Consider the following 15093-nt stretch of genomic DNA (forward strand, 5'->3'; position numbering starts at 1 on the left):
AATGAGCAACAATATATAAGTGCAAATGACAAGTCTCGGTTAGCCTAACGCAGTACACGTAGCAAGGTGTGTGTGTGTATATATATATATATATATATATATATACACAAACAAAGAAAAACAAGTAGAATAGAAAGCTAGAGTTTTTTTTTTTTTTTTTTTTTTAAAAAAAAAAAAAAAAAAAAAAAAATATATATATATATACATATACATATATTAAAATGCTACTCATTTCTCACAACTTTGTCAAGTGATAATTCATAATAATAGCTTGATATTATTATTATTATTATATTACAAAATCATCATAATAAAGATCACACTAAAAAAAAATTTACATTATATTTTATCATTGCTTAATTGTTTTAATATATTATTCATATATTTGATATAAAACGTTTTGTTAATTAATACAATAATTTTATTATTAATATTTTATTAAGTTATAAAAATATATATTGTATAAATTATAATAAAAACAACAACAATAAAAACATCACACTGACTTACTACTATTATTAATAACAATTATTTTGAATAATAATGACAAAAATAATAATAGGTATCCTCATTAACATTATACTACTATTTACTATACAAGTCCTGCAGGGTGGCAAATAATTATTATTTAAAAAAAAAAAGAAATAAAAATTTGCAGACTCACTTTCAACTGTCCAATGGTTTTGAATCTGTACACTTCATTCTCCCAGAGATCCATGTTCTTTCCAAGCACTTTTTGACACTTTCTGTCAATAAGGAATACACAGAGAGAAATGGGGCGTTTATCAAGGCTTTCATTCATATTTTAAATGGTTAACAGATCAATAAATCAGAGGGTTGATGTCCTGTACCTGGCAGCTGCATCATAATCTCCTCTCTCCACCAGATGATTGATGTACGCCATTCCAATTTTCTATTCACAGGGCACAGACAGGAAGCAGCCACACTGTGATTCCAGGTTATTATCTGAGAGCGTTATAATAACTAAGACTAGCTTTCTCCAGATTGCATCATTCATTTGTTTTCACCTGTACATCATGCCGTTTAATGTTTTTGAAGCTGATCTCTGCAGCCATCAGTGCTTCCTGTGCAAAACATCCGAATCAAATCAGAAATCATTAAGTACAACTCAAATTTTCAAATGTTATGATGATATAAATGCTTCCTTAGACTGCTGAACACGTACCTCATATTTCTTCTTCTCCAGAAGCCAGTCAATGTGGTCGTCCTGGTCTCTTTCTTTAGCCACTACAATGTCTTTAGGGCTGATGATGTAGAACAGAGACTCTCCCTCAGAGTGTTCTGGAATCACATCAAAGATTTAAAATGATGATTATATAATCCAAATGTGAATTTTACTGATTAGACTGTGGGTTTGGGGTGATTTGTATCCCTCTGCGTATTCTAGTTGTTCATTCATCCTGTTGTCATCATACCGAGCCTGTAGTCCCTGCACTGGTTCTCCTGGAAGTTGCGTACAGTGAGAGCATCTGATGAAATCTCCTCACAGCCCTCAGCTAACGGCTGGATGATGTCTAAACGAGGCCGTGTTCTGAACTCCTCCTCCTGTGACACACAGAGTTATATTTATTAATATGTACATTCTACGCTCACAGTAATACAAAACAAAAGGTTTCTAATAAGATACTTTGTATCTAAAGCAGCGGTTCTCAACATTTTTTGACTCTGAGGCTCCCTATCGCCAAAGACATTGTTTGATATTTCTGGTACTTCTGCTGCAGTGACAAAGCTGCTTTTTTCAGCCTTTTTTATTTACAGAAACTGGCAGCGGCAATACATTAAAATAATTAAAATATTTATAAATCATTAAATCCAATACTTCTATAGATTTATGAGACTTTTATAGTAGTTTCTGATAACTGGGATTTTATAAAAAAAAATATTTTGTACTCACAAACATTAATTTTTACCCAATAAAATCTTTTTGAGCTTGACATAACTTTATAGAAATTTGGGTAACACTTTATAATAACTTTTATTTATAAATCATTAACAAACATGATATCATGTTTAACAGATCATTAGTTAATATATTTACATAACTATTTCTATTTACATAGAAATATGAGATAATTTTCCTGTTAATGTTTACTAATGAACTTACTAAACAATTAATCATTTGTTCATGTTTTTGCAGTACCCAATCTAAAGTGGAAATTATTTATCATTTGCAAATGTTTATAAATGTTAACTAATCATTAATACTTTTATGAGCAGTCATCTCGATGGCAAAAAGTGTCCCGAAAGACCCGAATTTACCCTATTCACACATCTTTACTAATCATTTATTAATCAATTGTTCATGTTTTTGCAGTAGCCAATCTAAAGTGGAAACTATTCATTTGTAAATGTTTATAAACGATTACTAATCATTTAGTATCTTTATGGGCATTGGACTTTTAGCTAATGTAACAAGGTGTGTGTAAAGGGTGGCTGGTTAAGTTTAGCTAAACGCTTGCTAAAGACATACCAGATTGTAATGTTGGTGCACCAATCTAAAGCTGAAACTATTCATCATTTGTAAATGTTTATGAACGATTACTAATCATTTAGTATCTTTATGGGCATTGGACTGTAACAAGGTTTGTGTAAAGGGTGGCTGGTTAGGTTTAGCTAAATGCTTGCTAGAGACATAACAGATTGTAATTTGTATTGCCTCAACACTCACATTAGTATACTATCTTCAGTATATCATTAAACAGATTGTAATTTTGGTGCAAAAAATGTTTTTATGGTTATGATTTATTAATGAAAGTTATTATAAAGTGTTACCAAAATGTATTTATTTGTTATAAAGGTGTGTATATATAAATTCATTTTTATTATAAAGGATTTCAATGACTTTAATTTTCTGTCATATATCCAGGTTGTCAAAGACCATGAGAATCCTGGTTCTTAAATAAACTGCCAGTTGTGAGGAAATTCATTAAAATTAACATATTGTCAGCTTATATCTTGATTTTAGCTTGATTTAAAAGCTTGCTTTGTCTCATTTGAAATGACTACAAGTCATCTTGCAGCCCCTTGGACGTTTGATGAGGCCCCTGATCTGAGCTCTGGTGAGAGTGGGTAATATATTACCACGTGCTCAGAGCTCTCCTTGACATAGTACAGAGTGACCAGCTGATCTGCCAAAGGCGCCAATCCACTAATGAAGAACTCGGTCTCAAATGCTGACACTGAAAGAAATAAGAGAAACAAACAAACAACAACAAAAATGTAATTATGTTACATGTTCTCATTATGTGTATGACTGTAATTGCTTCAGTACCAATCTCAACATAGCGACTGGGTAGATCTCTCATTTGTGTTGGGTCACGCTCTTTAACAACACATATCTGAGAAAAACAAATGAACCAAAGAACGTTATTCAAATAAAAAGAAATAGTTTTAGAAATGAGCTTTCCTAGTTATTAAAACACTTGATCTGCAGTTGTTCGGAACACACACCTTAACAGAAGAGCCCCAGCCGATGATCAGCGTGGTGTTGTCTTTCCAGCACAGACTGCAGGGGTACATATCCGGCCTAAGACTGGTGTTGTCCCGCAACACGTTAGTGATGCGCTGTTTACTGCAGATGTCGTAAATTTTCACACCCTAAAACACATCCACTACATTTGAGATAAAATCATGATTAGTAAGGTATCTTAATTAACATGTACAATTTGTGTAAATCTGATTGTACCACATTGTTTGCCCAGGCAATTAGATTGGCTGTCCATTTCACATTGGTGATGTTTCCCTCTCCTTCATGCAGAACAGAGGTCTTCCAACGGTTCAGCCAGTTCCTCTCATAAAGTAAAAGCTACAGGACATATTTCATTAATTTAAGGTTAGTAAGCATTTGCTGACAGAAATTCAACAACACAAAACAAAATAGGCCACAGTGTTTGCACTACAACACCAGAGGGCAGCAGAACATAGAGCACAAATAGGTACTAAACAACAGAGTCAAAGTCAGTGTGACTACATGTGTCTTTTATTTCTGATGTGAGACCATTTTTATTTTATTTTTTTTACCCCTACACACACTCTCTCTCTCAAAAATAAATAAATAAAGAACCACTGTTACCGGGACAGATGATACCCTAAAGGTAGAAAGGTGAAGGTTATTTATTTTATTTTTTTTAGATGTCTCTTAAAACATCACAGCTATATATATATATATTTGGTGAATAGTACAGTAAAAGCATTAAAAGTATGATCATTTAAAATAGCTGTTATCTATTTTAATGTATGATGATAAAGCTAAATTTTCAGCAGCCATTACTCGAGTCTTCAGTATCACATGATCCCTAGAAATTATTCTAATATGCTGATTTGGTGCTCAAGGAACATTTCAAATGATTATCAATGTTGAAAACAGTTGTGCTGCTTAATATTTTTGTGGAAACCATTATATATATTTTTGTCATGATTCTTTGATTAACAGAAAGTTCAACAGAGTTTATTTGAAATATAATTTTTTTTGTAACATTATAAAAGTTTTTACGGTCACTTTTGATTACTTTAATGCATCTTTGCTAATATTGCAGTAAGTATTGGATTGGATCAGTGTATTAGGCAGATTCATCGGCAATGTCATGGTGTTTAGGTCATATTCAGGCGGAAATTCAATAAAAATAATTTCACAAGCATTATCAAAATCCATTTTAGGAAAAGGGAATATTCGGTTCAACCTTTAGATAATGGGACATTCATAAAGTCACTTAGGTACGCAGTACAACACAATCAAACTTCAGAAAGAATAAAAGCACATGGGAGAAAAAGATACCGATACTCTCATGAACTGACCAGAGAAGAGACTCAAACAACAGAATTTCTATGAAAAGGTATTTAATGTTTTGGTTTACTGTGATAAGTAGGATATTATTTGGTGAAAAACTACATTTTCTGAGAGGTTTGTGTGATAATAATCAAATGCAGAAAGCAGCAACGCTCTTGGTGGATAACCTTGAATCGAAAGTGTCAAAAATGCCACACACAGACTAGGTATGAATGTGGCTTTTGTTTTTATTTTTATGGCATTCAAAATACATTAATAACAGAGACACTTCCTTTCAAAATTCAGTGGTTGATGAATGCATTTTTTTCCTTATATTTTTTGCAAGAAGCCTGCAACCAATCTTGACTACTGTCAAAAGTTTAGAGTTGTTAAGATTTTATGTTTTTAAGAGAAATCTCAAATGCTCACCAAGGCTGCATTTATTTGATAAAAATACAGTATTTAAAAAAAAAAAAAAAGCAATTTATGGCAAAGCTGGATTTTCAGCAGCCATTAACACCTGTCTTGACACATGATGAGAACTCATTATAATATGCTGATTTGGTGTTAAAAAAAAAAGATTCTAATTACTATGAATGTTGAATTGAAAACAGTTGCTTCATATTTTTGTGGAAACATTGTTTTTTTCAAGATTCTTTGATAAATAGAAAATTCCAAAGTAACAAGCACTCATTTGAAAAATAAATCTTTTGTTAACATTAGAAATGTCTTTATGTCACTTTTGATCAATTGAACGCATTTTTGCTGAATAAAAGTATTTGTCTTTATTAAAAAAAAATACTGACCCTGAACTTTTGAATCGTAGTGTAATTACATATACATGTTTTTTTGGCGGGGTTCCCCTGGTAAAATTCGCAATCCAATAACTATCATGTTATTTGGGTCGCTTCAACCCCAGCGACTTCCAAAACCGCGGACTTGGCAACACGGAAAGAGGAGACAGGAAATTTTTGGGAAGAAATAGAGAGAAAATGTAATTAGACCATGATTCTAACTGGATTCGAACCTGCATCTCCCAATGAGCACCAAGGCTCAAAATTTCTAGAGCACTTGTTCTAACCACTAAATGTGGGATTTGGGACCCGATGCAGACCAAAAACCAACCATAATTAGCGAGAACCAAGCTTATGATTCTGCAGCATGTGCATGTTTTGAACGTTTTAGCAGCTTCAGAGTGACCAGACTCCTCTCAAAATATGAGAGTTGCCAAACAAATGCATTTTTTGTTAAAAGCAGAGAGGCAGGAACTAAATGGACAATGAGCTAATTGGGATCTGGAAATAACATACACAACTTTCAACGCTCACGGTGTGAATTTTGAGTCTCAGGTGACTGTGAAACTGGACTTACCTTATTTCCTCCAGTCACAAACTGTTTATTGTTGGATTTGCTGAACTGGGGGTGTAGAGCCACAACCTGGAATTGATCAAGAGATTTCTGTTCATTATACTGCAACATCTGAGTTAATATCAATATATACTCCAGTACTTCTGAAGCCATATAGTGCCTCAGAGGGGGTTAAGACTACATCCAGTCTGAAAACATGCTCGAAAAAGTCCTTTTTAACCAAGGAAAAGTTAAAAGATTGATCCTCACAGTCCAATACACAGAAGTATCGACATAAGAAGATGACAGCGCCGGCTCTCTTTAATGTGTGCCATAGGTGACATCACTCATGCTCAACAAACAGGCGGCTCATGCATGATATGAAATGCCCTAGAGAAATCAATTAAGACTAGTAGCAGGCTGAAATTACATTGTTTTCGAGAATTATCCATGTTAGCTGTGATGAGAAATCGAAATCAAAGGGCTATTTCCCATCAGGCAGCAAAACCGGGGGACCGACAACTTGCATTAACAGCAATAAGTTACCTTGATGGGATAGTCAAGGTTTTCGTGGAAGCCCTCCCTGGTGTACAGGCCGAACACTTGCACCTGGAAAAGATGAGAGAGAGAGAAATGGAGAAAGAGAGACAGAGATGTCTTTTTAAGGTAAAATCACTGTGGTCCAGAGATGCGTTCTGCGATAACAGTTGACTTGGGCAAAGCATCAGACCATCCAGTGGGCTAGTTAACCATCTGCCAGACTCCCAATTAGTGGAAAGGGCAACTCTTTCTGCCCTTGCACGCCTTTATGCTACTGACTTAATCACTAGCGGTGCTGCAGTCCCCGCCGGCTACAAACAAGCGTTAACACAACATTTCACCTACACCTGTCTGTATAAAACAAGAGGAAACTAAAATGAGTGTGAGGTCTCAAAAAAGTACAACTCTATTGAAAAGTAAAGCATCCTCTTGCATTTAAGATGATGGTGGGGAAAATAAACTACTGACTTCAAATTGTTCATGTCTTTCTGGTCAGGCAACAAGCTTTGCTATTCTGAAAAACATCTATTTTAAAGGGCAGTTTTCTACTTCTTGGAAAAACCTAAAAAAGACTCTTCCTCTTAAGAAATGTGTCATATTTTGCATAACATCAATAGCAAAGTGACTGGTAAGTGCAGAACAGCAAACAAAGGCCTCTATATTGATTTGTAATAGTTTAATGCTTAATAATTAACAATAGTTTAATAATTTCATAGTTTAACATATGAAAAAGTTTGCTATTATTAATTGTGAATTGCCAAGATCATTCACTGAAAACATCATGAAACATATTTTACTTTGGAAAATACCAACTTCAAATTGTTCGTATGCTTCCTTTTCCATTGCTAACTAGTATGAAAATCATAATTTTCAAAGCGCCGTTTATACTTATTGGAAAAACCTAATAATGAAAAAAAACTTCCATGTCACATTTTGCCAAACAACAGTAGCAAAGCAGTCGGTAAATTGGGATTAACAGTGCAGAGGAGCGAACAATGGCCTCCATATCGATTTTAATTGGTGTAGGTGCGACAGGATCTCGCCTCTGCCATAGGAACAGGAATAGACGTGGTCTATCATGCCACAGATCAGCCTGAGAAAGCCACACAAGGTGCTGATGATTAGCCTCCGTGGACTGATAACAACCAGCTCCTGATCAATGAGCAGATAGATGGATAGGAGCGATAGAAATCACAGAAGGATCGAGGAGTTCTTTTTTTAAAACACATTTTAAAATGGACCAAATGCTGTGTGGTGTTTCTGCAGGTGTCAGAGTTGACGGAGCTGGTATTGAGTGGGAAGACAGGCATCATGTCTTGCAAACAGAGAAAGATATGAAAACTCAAGTAAACAACTCCTTAGACTCTCGTGGGGAAATTCACTAAGAATGAACTGTGCGATGCTGATGGCATTGTTTATTTGCGTAAGCTGTGGATTTAGCACCCAGCTCACTAAATATACCTGAAAATCAGGTAATGGCATAAACACACTCAAAAGAATTAACGCTGAATGCAAATCCCCATTTTGCAGGTCAGTTATGAGTGCTGGGTTATGGAAGATGCAGCAGACTACCTTAATCTTACATACTTTGCTGGGGGTGTACAAAATCTCTCCACCACTGTGATACAGACACCTAAATATGTTTTTAAAATGCCAATAAATCACTAGTATTTTTATGTATGCCTCTTATAGTCATTTTAATTATGCCTTTTATCATTTTAATGAATTTATAAATTTTTTCCATTTAAAAAAAAAAGTTTTAATTGTTTATTATTATTATTATGTATTTGTATTTTTTTTTTCTTTTATGACTACTATTTTTAATCATTTTAATGTAAGACACTTTGAATTACAATTCTATATTAAATATAAATATATAATGAAAAATATATATAAATAAATATATATTGCCTTGCCTAGTTAATAGTAGCATGTGCATGTTATCCATCATTGGATCATCAATTAATAGCTGCTGCCATAATGGAACATATACACAAAGATTAATTTTTTAAAAATCAATTTATACAAAAGGATAAAAAACACGTTATACACAAAGTTTCTTTCTTTCTTTCTTTAATCAATTTATTGCCTAATTTCTGTGATTGTGATTTTACACCAATTTGAAATAGACTCCTACCTTAAAAAGTTGGTTGTAACTTATCCAATCCTAACAGAGCAGTTTAGTTCTGAGAAGCCTCTTAGACCAGCAGTTCTGAGAAGCCTCTTAGACCAGCCTGATGCTTAGCATGATTTACAGAAGTAGAACTTGTTCCTGGATAAACATTGTTTGTCCTGGAGCAACATTCCTATTGACCAATCACTGCGCTTGGATTTTAGGAGAAGGGACAGGAATAAGGCCTGTTAGCACTGATTGATAAGTCAATGCCCTTTGAATTAAGGAATAAATTGAGGGTTTGGGGTTTAGACTAGAGATGGGGCTGTGATTGGTTGATCGTAAAGGGTTAAAGGGGTCATATGATGCGATTTCAATTTTTCCTTTCTCTTTGGAGTGTTACAAGCTCTTGGTGCATAAAGAAGATCTGTAAAGTTGCAAAGACTAAAGTCTCAAATCCAAAGAGATATTCTTTATAAAAGTTAAGAGTCAGCCACACCTACCTAAAACGTCTCGTTCTAACAAGCCCCAACATACCTACGTCGCTCTGTGGGAAGATTTGCATAACGCCGCCCAAATGTTCACGCAAAGAAAGAAGGCGTAACTTTTATTCTCACTGTAGTATTGTTGCCGCCGCCATGTCCTGAAGACGCTGTGTGCTTCGTTGTGAAAGCGAAACTACTTTGTTTGGTCTTCCAAAAGAGGACGATATCCGCTTCGTCATGCCTAGAGCTGATCCATGCTGGTCGCTGAGGGAATACATCAACTTTGCGCTGTGGCTTGCTGGATCGGCTTTCACCATGGACGAAGCCTGGGATCGTCACATGTGCTTGCCGCACCTTCGTCGGATCCGCCAGCTGCACCGTTCTCGACCCCGCCGCCTCTGCTCACTCTAGCCCGGCCTCAGCTCACGCTAAGCCGGGGCTTCCATCATATGACCCCTTTAATAAAGTAAGTTAAAGAACAATGGGAGCTGAAGTGAATGAAGGAAATTCTCACCTTTCCATCTTCAGAGCAGATGCCAACATGATCACCGCTCTCATCCAAACTGATCTGGTTTATTTTCACTGAACTCTGTAAGAATAAATAGAACATAGAAGAGAAAAGACAAAGGAGTAAAAAAAAAAATGGTATAATCAGACATAACATAGCTCAAAAATGGACAGATCTATAACAATTACACAAAGATAATTTCAGACTTGCAATTTCAAACTTCTGTGTAACATTTCCTTGGATATCCAGAAGGTAAACCTTCCCAAAGTGTGTCCCAAGAGCCAGGAACTGAAAGCAGAAGGAGACACAAACATGTCAGACACACAAGTCAAAACCACGGGACATCCTTCACTTATACAGAGTTAAAAGCTGTGGAGGAGGTATTAAAAATGAGTTTTACCAGGCATGGCTGTGAGGCCTCAGTGTTTGTGCGTGTATGTGAGAGTGTGCATTTGTGTGTGTGGTTTCGGCTGGACCCTACGAGGGCAAAAAGTGTGAAATTGTTGGAGGACAGGAAAGCCTATTTATCAGAGCGGCCCAGTGTGAAATAGTGTTTTTTTCCCCGACATATCAAAACGCTTCAACATAATATATGCGCCACAGGTCACACATCTCTGCCCTCCACACCAACACTCTGCCTGTCAGACTAATGCAATTACATTTCAGAGTTTAACGTACGTAAACGTTCAGTATTATCTCATGTGAACAGCCAATACCAACCAATTCAAAATTTGTCATTAAAAAAACTAAATTAATTAGATAAATTAAACTTAAGTTTACTTTTCTAGTTTTACAGTTTGAAAGGTCTAGGAGTATATTATAAATTATATTATAGATATAAAGCTCACACACCAAAATTTTTGAAGGCTGCTTACTAAATAGTGCATGCATTTCCAGGCAACATCGTAAATCATCGGTTGTAACCTATTTATCTTCCTATTAATTTGTTAACTGAAACAAGATGTTAAAACAATTAAATAACTGTAATTATATGCAAAAGTAATTAATAGAGTTCTATATACAACTTTATATAATTATATGCAAAGGTATAGTGCAAAGAGTTCTATATACAACAGGTGGTTGGAGGGGAGGGGCTTATAATGAGGTCTAGTGATGTCAGCAGAAAAGGAAAGTTGTTTCAGAGTCAGAGCAACTTACAGTATTATACTTTCATTAAATATTACAAGCCATTTTTCCCCTTTGGAATAGCACGTGCTGATGAATGAGAAAATATAATGATATAATGAGAGTGGGAATATGTTTTAAAGGGGTCATATAATGCTACATGCACTTTTACAAGTTGTTTGAACTGAAATTGATCTACATAAATTAATTACCTTCATTAATTAAGTAATTAATTAATTAATTACTATGTTCGCGCAAATCATTCGTGATCCAGCTTCACCTACAGAAGAAGTGAGTATAAGGTTTTTTTAATGAATATTTGCAAATCGCCTTTCCTAATAATGTGCTAATTAGCAAGTTTCACGATGAATGCGGCTAAAGTAGCGCAGAAGAGAGGGGCGGGGTCAGCAGAGCTCATTAACATTTAAAGGAAAATGCTACAAAACTGCATGCTCTGAAAAGAGCTGTTTTTGACAGGGCAAAAAAGGTGTTTTTTAGACTACCATTGAGAAATTTTAACCAAACTATGATACAGACTTTTCATTAAGACCCTAAAGAATCATATCATCTTGTGGAAAATGGGCATCCTATGACCACTTTAAGAAATATGATATATTTTCAGTTAATGTTGATTTCAAAAAGTCACTCAGTAGTCACAGAATATTACATACAGTATATCTTCACCAGCAGAACATTTCTTACAATAACATGTTGACATGGTATTCAGCAGATTAACACTATTTCATCTGGATCAATAGGTGAAACAACTGTCCCAGAGCAAGCCAGGTAATTTTCTCAATTCTCTTCTTCTTTTTCTTAATATTATTATTTATTTATTGTAAATCAATTATCACAACAGTGATAACAGGGACAAGTATAAGTGAAGATAATAGTAGGCCTATTGATATAAAAAATTTAAATTATAATTACTGGACAACATTACAATAATTGATCATAACATTACATACATTATAATAAATTGTTTCTAAGTCTACACTGATTTTTAGATATTACACATTAATACTGATTCATTGCTGTCTGAGTCTGACTGAAAATCAGGCATACAATTAAAAGCTGCATATTTTTTAAGCCTACACTTTGTGTTAATATTCACTAATTTGCATTATTGCAGTTAGGTAATTAAGTATTCCAACCAAGAGTAGTGAGTTCTCTTTTTCTTGTCAATGTTATTGTTTGATTATTTGATTGTTTGATATTTCCAATTAATTACCAAGGCCCTGGTGAATGAAATCAGTGAATTCCATGTGCTCCCTTCTGTTACATAAATATTGGTCATTAAAGTAGCATAAAGCTGATTTTGGATTTTATTAGCTACAGAAGAGCATAAGATGTGCATGCGCTTTGCATAGTGTCACTCAGGTTAAACAAATAAAATGAAATCAGGCCACATAAGGTGATGTTCAGTCCAGTCCAACCACCAACCTAAAATTAGTCTGACACCCTGCAGATTTGGGTCTATCACTCTGCCATCTGAAAACTGAACCCAACAAATGAACCCAACACACAGAATGAGTCCAGCTCTGAAACTGAGGTTACCCTGCGTCCAAACACATATACACACACACCTGCTTACACGTGCACAGACCTTTTCCTGTCGCAGCACACCGAGCCGCCCCATGCTTCACTGCAGTCTATAATGAAATGCTTATATTTACAGGCACAGTCGAGCATGTCCAACAGAACCCCCCGCAATCTCCCCAAATAAAATCAGCCAAAAATAAATAAATAAAAGGTGTGGCCTCACCAGCCTCAGTGGCTCTTAAAGGGATTTATCAAAATGGAATTGCTGAAATGAAATTTGGATTCCTGGCACTTAAACTATGAGGCAACATTAGGTAGGAGGGCCGCTGGCACGAGCGTGTTCTTGTGTGTCTAGGTGGCGGAATGCACATCGGAGCACATGCATAAAAGACTAAAGGGAAGAAACAGATGCAGGGAATGATAGAGCTAGACAAAGTGAGAGAAGGTGAAAGAGTGAAAAAAGGGGGGACTCATTGGAAATTCAGCTTTTCAACGTCTTCTCTTCTTGCAAGTTTGCCTTTTTGTTGTTTTTTTTTTTAAAGATGGAAGAAGAGAAAGGGGGGAAGAGTCCCCAGGGAAAAGCAGGAAAAGAGGGGGAAAAAAAATTAAAATCAATAGCGGTTAATAAAACATCAGGTGAGGAGACATAACTAGGTATGACTATTCCTCCATAGCGTCTGTGCATGAGTGAACCGGCTGCCATGACGATTAACCAGCCCACATAGAATGTTCCACCAACAAAAATATCAAGCCCGGGAAAAACACGGAAAGAAGACATAGAAATCTAAAGGTAGAGGAAATAAGCAGGAAATCAGCAAAATGTTGGTGGCCTGTGAGCATTTGTGCCTAAGCACTTCTCTAAGAAAAGTACAGTGTGGAGAAGACAAGTCAAAAATATTATATTCAGAACTACACAAGTGTAATAATAATAATCTGCTCCAAATCTTTGCATTTAAGAATTAAAAAAATATATATGAAAAAGAAAAAAAAACTATAAATCTAGAATTAGATTTTTAAAACAGTGAAAACAAGTTACAATTAAGTTTCTAATTAAATAATTACATTTCTGTACAATGTGAAATACATCCAAACACTCAAAAAAAACCTGCACTGTATATGCACATCATGTCCTACACTTTGTTTCTTAAAAACATGCAAAATAGCTTTTAAACACCTTGTCATGCACTGTCATGCAGCTGGCCGCATCCTTCTGCAAGATCTCGGTCACACCATTGGTCAGCCTCTCATACTTCAGTTTAGGCTCCTCCTCTGTATCCTCCTCCTGTACAAACAAAACACACCCATTCTTCACTAACCTTTAGCTCAAGAGGCACCACCAGAGTATACAATTTATTTACACATTCATAATTAGTATTAGTAATATGCAGGGTGTGATTTTTTAAGGGGGGATGGGGGGATTTCCCCCCTTCTGGTCTATGTATCCCTGCCTCTGCTGAATTATTTTTTATACCCGGTGGGGATAACAAAAACAAAAAAATCCCCCCGGGTGATGCTTCCACACCAACAACCAACAGAGCATATAAAATACCAAAAGTAAAATATATTTTTTATTAAGCAAAATACTGCAACGTGACAATACAAACAACAATAAAATCAGAAATGGACTGTAACTGTCAGTGCTCCCACTTAATAGAAACTGTCTGGATTTCGTCATCCTGGTTCTCACCGTGTCCTAACTAAACGTGATGCGACAAGATTCCAGTGACAAGCAATTTGGGTGTCCAACATAGACTGTAAAAAAACATGGACTTAGTGTCCGTGACGTCACCCGTAGGTTTCTAAAGAGTGTTTTTGAAGCTCAAAGTGGGCGTAGCTGGCCGTCGCCATCTTGGCAGCGCGTCACTCCCGGATAATCGAAAATGGGCAGAGGCGGGAGCTGGTTGCTGAAACCACGCCCACCTAGCTCGACGGTGGTGACAGCAGCGGCAATCCACCTGTCACTCAAGTGCACACGCCCTTAATTATGCAGAATTTTAAGGCTTAATATAATTTAAACGGATGAGTTATAACAAAAATTCACCCCCCTCACAGTTGTCATGAAGGGCAAAATTAGCTATATAGACCAAAATCATTTTTTGAACCAGGCTGTAAACGTTTTTTTTCTGCTGTAAAGTTGGGCATTTTAACATGGGGAGTCTATGGGATTGACTCCCTTTTGCAGCCAGCCTTTAGCGGCCAGTTAACGAATTACAGTTTAAGTCACTTCCGTGTTGGTTTCACGAGAGAGACCGGAAGGTTGCCGCTTGGTGTTCACACCAGACGCGACGCGATACCACGACGTGACAGAATCAATCAAATATCACAGCCAATCAGAAGCATGTGTGGGCGGGCTCTCTCTGGAAGCACACTGCACTCACAACCATATAGATACGTTTATAATATAATTAATACATTTTAAAGCTTTTTAACATTATTAAATGTACATACTGAGTGACTGATAACATCTTTGTTATGGAATACACTCGTTGGTTCGCAGTGAGTCCACAGTTTTAACGGACATCTTTGCTTATATTTATTTTCAAGATCTGAGGTAAACTATCGGTTGCTTTCATTATGGCTACAAGCAGTGCTTGAAGTGGAAAAAAAGAAGTGCCGGTACTCACCCCCCCCCCCCCCCAATTTTTTT

At 35.9% G+C, this 15093-nt stretch overlaps 1 protein-coding gene across 3 annotated transcripts in view; it reads right to left on the reverse strand.

Moving 5' to 3' along the window:
• Positions 1-15093, reverse strand: part of LOC107696497 (vacuolar protein sorting-associated protein 41 homolog) — a 33268-nt gene that overhangs the window by 5367 nt on the left and 12808 nt on the right. For all 3 annotated transcript variants that reach the window (XM_016496854.1, XM_016496853.1, XM_016496851.1), the window contains exons 3-16: positions 13621-13728; positions 9990-10067; positions 9786-9860; positions 6680-6742; positions 6158-6223; positions 3707-3826; positions 3472-3618; positions 3293-3359; positions 3103-3200; positions 1437-1566; positions 1187-1302; positions 1029-1085; positions 852-913; positions 665-746 (exon numbers count right to left, since the gene is read on the reverse strand). In XM_016496854.1, the coding sequence (XP_016352340.1) occupies positions 665-746; positions 852-913; positions 1029-1085; positions 1187-1302; positions 1437-1566; positions 3103-3200; positions 3293-3359; positions 3472-3618; positions 3707-3826; positions 6158-6223; positions 6680-6742; positions 9786-9860; positions 9990-10067; positions 13621-13728 (1269 nt within the window). The remainder of the gene's footprint in view (positions 1-664; positions 747-851; positions 914-1028; positions 1086-1186; positions 1303-1436; positions 1567-3102; positions 3201-3292; positions 3360-3471; positions 3619-3706; positions 3827-6157; positions 6224-6679; positions 6743-9785; positions 9861-9989; positions 10068-13620; positions 13729-15093) is intronic.

Source organism: Sinocyclocheilus anshuiensis, unplaced genomic scaffold, assembly GCF_001515605.1.
Source record: "Sinocyclocheilus anshuiensis isolate Anshui unplaced genomic scaffold, SAMN03320099.WGS_v1.1 scaffold931, whole genome shotgun sequence".
Taxonomy (NCBI): domain Eukaryota; kingdom Metazoa; phylum Chordata; class Actinopteri; order Cypriniformes; family Cyprinidae; genus Sinocyclocheilus; species Sinocyclocheilus anshuiensis.